General features: G+C 40.1%; 1 protein-coding gene across 1 annotated transcript; it reads right to left on the bottom strand.

The window, feature by feature from the left end:
• Positions 1–2,045: 2,045 nt before the first annotated feature.
• On the bottom strand, positions 2,046–3,101 carry LOC149593627 (uncharacterized). Its single transcript, XM_089861679.1, has 4 exons — positions 3,097–3,101; positions 2,546–2,707; positions 2,304–2,489; positions 2,046–2,240 (listed from the first exon to the last, which is right to left on the bottom strand). The coding sequence occupies exons 1-4, from the start codon at positions 3,099–3,101 to the stop codon at positions 2,108–2,110; spliced, it is 486 nt and encodes a 161-aa protein (XP_089717805.1). The 3' UTR covers positions 2,046–2,107.
• Between the last annotated feature and the right edge of the window lie 2,299 nt (positions 3,102–5,400).

The following is a 5,400-nucleotide window of genomic DNA, read 5'->3' as shown; positions in this document are numbered from 1 at the left end:
TACTTTTCCATCAGTAGCGGTTCCACTGACATTTTACGAGAAAATGTCTTTATGGAAAGACAACCATCACGTGTAGTTATCGGCTTAGTTAGAACAACGGCCTTTAATGGAGCCCTAGATTTGAATAGCTTTGAATTCAATCATTTTAATTTAAGCTACTTGGCACTAACAATTGGAAATCAAACATATCCCAATCCTCCGTTTACACCCCACTATGCCGTTAACGAGCATTCCAGAGAGTACCTCTCAAACTATACGGCCTTGGATTTGTTCAAAAGTAATAAAGGAAACTGTATTACCTTCGAAGAATTTAAAGAGGGTAACGCTCTGTACGCGTTCGATCTTACACCGGAAGAACAAGCGGGCGCTGTACATTTGTCAATAAACAAACAAGGAAGCCTAAGAATATCTATGAAGTTCAAATCTCCGCTAGTCCATAACGTAACTGTAATAGTGTACGCCGAGTTTGAATCTGAAATTATTATTTCTAAAGATCGTACCGTGATTTATAACCCATCGGGATAATGAAAACGGTGGAAATAATCGAAATTTTAACGTGTGAACCTGTAACAAGACCTTTTTTCCTCGGTGTATTTGCTTTTGATCAAAAACCATTACCGCCAAAGCAAGCTAAATATTGCTTTTGTCTAAATACGGAACCTTCGTCGAGTCCAGGACTTCATTGGTTAACTATATATGTAAATAATAATGTAGGGAACTTTTTTGATTCTTATGGAAATGATCCCTCTTATTATATTATTAGCGATCTTTATGTCTACGCTAAAGAATGGTTTATAAACCCTGTACCTGTTCAATATCCATTATCTTTAACATGCGGTTTACATTGTATTTTTTATCTAGTTAATGCCTGTTACGGTTATAATCTAAACGTTATTATTCAAGATTTATATAAACCAAATGATTTAATGTATAATGAAGCTTTGGTTCTATGGTTTTTATGTAATCATTTGTTGAAACATCAAAATTAATATTGCAATCAATAAAAAAACGTTTATTTAAATTTTTCTTTCCATAGTGTAGTGGGTACAACAGTTTTTTATCTTTTCTGGTTTTACGTTTAGAATGAAGAGGCGAATATAGTTCTTGAAATTTTTTATATTCATCTAATGATTGAGCCACGCTGTTTTTACGTAGAGTTTTTTTCTTTTGGGTGGTGGAGACTTAGCCGCTATAGCCATAGCCGTAAATGGCTGCCATGTCAAGGTGGACCCGCTAGGTGGTCCTTGAAAAATGGTGGAACCCTGTGCAGAAGCGGTAGGCATAATGGGGGTAGTAGCGTGTATTCCTGTTAGGATCGGAGTAATGGGTAAAGTAGCGGTAGAAGTAGAAACCACCGGGGTAGAAGGTAGCGCTGGAAGAGAATAGTAAGCCTTGATATCCGCGGGCAGCGCAGGGGGGATGAATTTTTTCTCCCATGGTTTATACCCGCGAAGAGGGGGACGAATTTTTGCCCCCATGCCTCCTTCCCCGGAGGGGGTTGGTGTGTCTCCCCCTCACCCCCTCCACCTGAAGGGTGGAGGTTGTTCTTGAGTGTATGCTCTCTCTTTGCGCTAAGTCCCCCTTTTATTCTGACTTTCACTTTCTCTTTACCCAGCCCGATACCCGCAAGAGCGCTGTGAAGGCTGGAGAGTTTTTTTTCTCTCTCTTGGTTCCCTCCTGACTTTCACCGTCTCTTTCCCTTTGACCGTCTCTTTATTTTTACGCTTGCGAATGTACAAGCCTAGCGGCGCGCGCCGCGAGAGCGCTGTGAAGGCTGGAGAGTTTTTTTTCTCTCTCTTGGTTCCCTCTCTCCGATGCGTGTACAAGGCGGGGGAATGCATGTACAAGCCTAGCGGCGCTCGTTTTCTCTCCGTATAGCACTGAAATGTTATAGGAATATATCTCTCGGTTTCTTCTCTCCGTTACACGTGCAAGGCGGGAGAATACATGTACAAGCCTAGGAATTTCTCTCCCAACGTTTTTTTTTTAAAGCGGGGCATTTTTTTACTTTTGCGATATGTATGTATAAATCAAGAGGCGTTAAATATTTTATCCATGTTTTATTTGTATATATATATATAAATTTAAATAGAAAAAAATTGAAATATTAAAGGCCTGTTTGTAAATGAACATCATCGGCTACAGCTCTGAGGAAACGTTTTTGCCTATGCCGGTCTAGGACTCCCTCATTGGGGGTACCCGCTCTCCCCCTGAAATAGTCGGTGATAGCGGTATTGAGACTAAAAATAGAAAGAAAAGATATTAGGGATCCATCTTTAAAAAAATAATGCTAATTAACTTACGAGCCCGAGCGAGACGTGTTAACGTAAACCGGCATAGGGTTTCCGGGAGTGGGTGTTATGTCAACGAATGGTATGAGTCGAGAACTCAACTCCCGGAAGACAACATCGTCCTCGCGGAGATCAAAACCATGTCCGAGATTCTCCGCGCGAATCCTCACTAAGTCCTTATGGACATCAGCAAGGATCCTATAAAAAATGTTTGAATATAGCCATTAAAGTTTTAAAAAATATAGAGACTTTACCTGAAGAGGCTGCAATCATTTGGCGGATGTTCATTTACTCTCGGCGGGTTTTCCTGGGGTTGATGTGGGGGTGGATGACGTTGTTGCCGCTCGTGAAAATTTTGTCTCGGGTCCTCTTCGTCGTCCGTGTACAAAAGAACATCGTCAATATGACTGTACGCCCTATTAAGTTCAAAAATTAGTCTTTCCACGATTTCAGAAAAAAACAGTATGCTCACATGATAATGGTGGATGATGTTCTGGCCGAAGCTAAAGCGAGAATGATTTTAGCATTGGGAAACTTTCCGTATATATATTATGGAGGGGGACCGTTGAAACCCAGACACTCTTTACCCCCCCCCCCTATAATATACAAAAACGGTTTCTTACCTTTGGGGACTAGGGGCGGGAAATTGAATAGCCCCCCCGAGACGCGGATATTTATGTTAGCGAAAAAGCCCAAGATCTACCATCTGTTGGGCGAGCACCCCGTAGGCGACCTTGTCAAGGAACAGTTTCGCCCGCCGTATGTCGTGCTCGGTTGCCGTCCGAACGGACGCGGCGTCAATCACGCCATCAACATCAACCTCCCCTTCAGCTTCCCTGTATATTCGGGCTCTCCTTTTAAATAAACTTTAAGATGGCCGTATTGAGACTGTAAAGAAAAAAGAAATTAGAAATGGTCTTAAAAAAAGAAAAAAACTATATAACTTACAAGCCGGAATAACAGTTAGCTATGTTTAAGGGCTGTTCCTCGACTAGGGGTGCCTCTTCTAGGGGTTCTACAGGGAATACCATGAAACCCAACAGGGTCTGACCCAGGGCTTCGATAACATAATTTGTCTCGACCGCGTACACTTGTTCGACGGCCGTGCGTACTTCGTTGTTGGCAAGCCGTTCTTCTTCCTCGGCCGCCTGGTGGATCTGGGCTAAGATCCTGCTCAAATTTTACGGAGGAAATATAGATACTAAAAAATAGGCGAAAACATGGAATGTTTACCGTTGGATGTTACAATCCAATGGCGTAGGATCTTCATCTTCCTCATCCAATTCCTCATCAGAATTGGATTCATTCTCCCATTCCTCCTCCCCTCCCCCCACCACCACTTCCTCTAGTTCCGCTAACGGAAAAGGTTCTTCTTCTAAAGGTTCATCTGGGACAGGTGGGTTTAGAAATTCAAAGACCTCATCCCCAAACCGTAAAGGATTGAGTGTCCTAAATAACAAAAAAACTTATTCTATGATTTCAGGAGAAAAAACATTATACTCACATGTTGAAAGTTTGGTGCAGGATTTAGTCTTAGTAGTAGTAGTTCGTCAGTGTTAAGGCGGAGAGTGATTTTTGTATTGGGTAAATTGCCGTATTTATAGTACCCATGGAGAAACCGGGGGGTTCTTTTAGTCTCCGACGCTCTTTCTATATACCCCAATACAAAAACCTTATGATCTTTCCAATATTCAAAAGTTGTTATTGAAGCAAACGAGACCCCAAAATAATAAAAGTCTAGACCCTCTCACATTCCTAAAAGAAACAGAATTTGACCCAGACTTCAAATGATTTCTAACGATAATAACACATTCCTACCAGACTTCAAATGATTTCTAACGATAATAACACATTCCTAGCCGATTTCCATGTACCCTAGCCGCATGTCTTTCAATACATTAATAAATACAAGTCTAGACGCTGTCACATTCCTAAAAAAACAGAATTTGACCCCGAGTTCAAATGATTTCTAACGATAATAACACAATCCTAGCCGATTTCTTTGTAGACTAGTTATTGTTGTCCACAATGCTCTAGAAGCGTCTTGTTATGGTCCTATAAATATATATGCCTATCCAGATCAAATGACAAAAATTCCTTTTTAAAAAATTTATTTCAATACAAATTTACACCAGGCCAAAAAGATTGACAACGCTTATACGTTTCTTTAAATAAGAAGTTTGAGACATTAATATATTAAATATATTATACGATTGAAAATCAAAACTTATTCCGCGTTCCTTTAATCTACTTTCAAAAGCCATTAATATTTTATACGGTGAAACGTACGAGCCAAAATATGATAGTACACGGTCAAAATTAATATGATCTTCAATTTCTTCGAAAGAAAAGAATTCACCGTAATCTATGTGTAATATTTTATATATGGTAATAAGTTCAGCGCAAATCAAATCACCAAGTAATAAATAGACCTGTTCGTTCGATACAAACTTTTTCACATGTTCATTGATATATGGCATTAATCGATTTAACTCGCTTGCTTCTGAAGCGTTCAATGTGAAGTCGATACTGTTTCCACCCCTGATATTCGTTTCCAGCTTTAGATTGTTAAAGGTTGCATGTGCTGATGTCGAAGATAATGGAGTATCGGCTAAAATAGCGTCGTAAGATGTGGGTTCTTGGCAACTTGTCCATCCGCTAAGCGGACCAATTTTGGATGCAAAAGCTTGCCAGGTGTCAACATCAAAGCAAAACGTAGACAAATCTGGTTCTTTCTGGCATACTCTAATCTCTATATTGAGATCAGACGTGAATCCGAAAGATAGAAATACTTCTCCCAAATGAAATCTCGAATTGATTTTACGAGGTTTGGACGGGAGTTTTCGTTTACGAAAATTATCAACTTCCATTCTTATCTTAAAAAAAGCAACCGTTGCTATTATACCAAGCGAGCGCCCAAAACTGTTACGCAAAAATTCTACTTACAATTCAAGCGACCTTCTTATTCGACTGTCAAAATCAAAGTGAGCCCTAACATGGCTTATGTCTTCATTCTTTAGAGGGGGAGAAAGGGGGTTAGTTCTAGTTTAAGGTTGGCTTCTTTCATATAGGGAAAACAGGTCTGGGCAAAGATTTGTTCTTGTTAGAG

Source organism: Phalangium opilio, unplaced genomic scaffold (genome assembly GCF_054372755.1).
Source record: "Phalangium opilio isolate 3A_F unplaced genomic scaffold, DU_Popi_V2 ptg000487l_1, whole genome shotgun sequence".
NCBI classification, from domain to species: Eukaryota; Metazoa; Arthropoda; class Arachnida; order Opiliones; family Phalangiidae; genus Phalangium; species Phalangium opilio.
This window is presented reverse-complemented; position numbering and strand designations above follow the sequence as displayed.

Coding starts and splice junctions, on each gene's coding strand:
- LOC149593627 (XM_089861679.1), bottom strand. Junction 2,490..2,545: donor AATGATTGCAGCCTCTTCAG/GTAAAGTCTCTA, acceptor CATTTTTTATAG/GATCCTTGCTGATGTCCATA. Junction 2,241..2,303: donor AACACGTCTCGCTCGGGCTC/GTAAGTTAATTA, acceptor TTCTATTTTTAG/TCTCAATACCGCTATCACCG.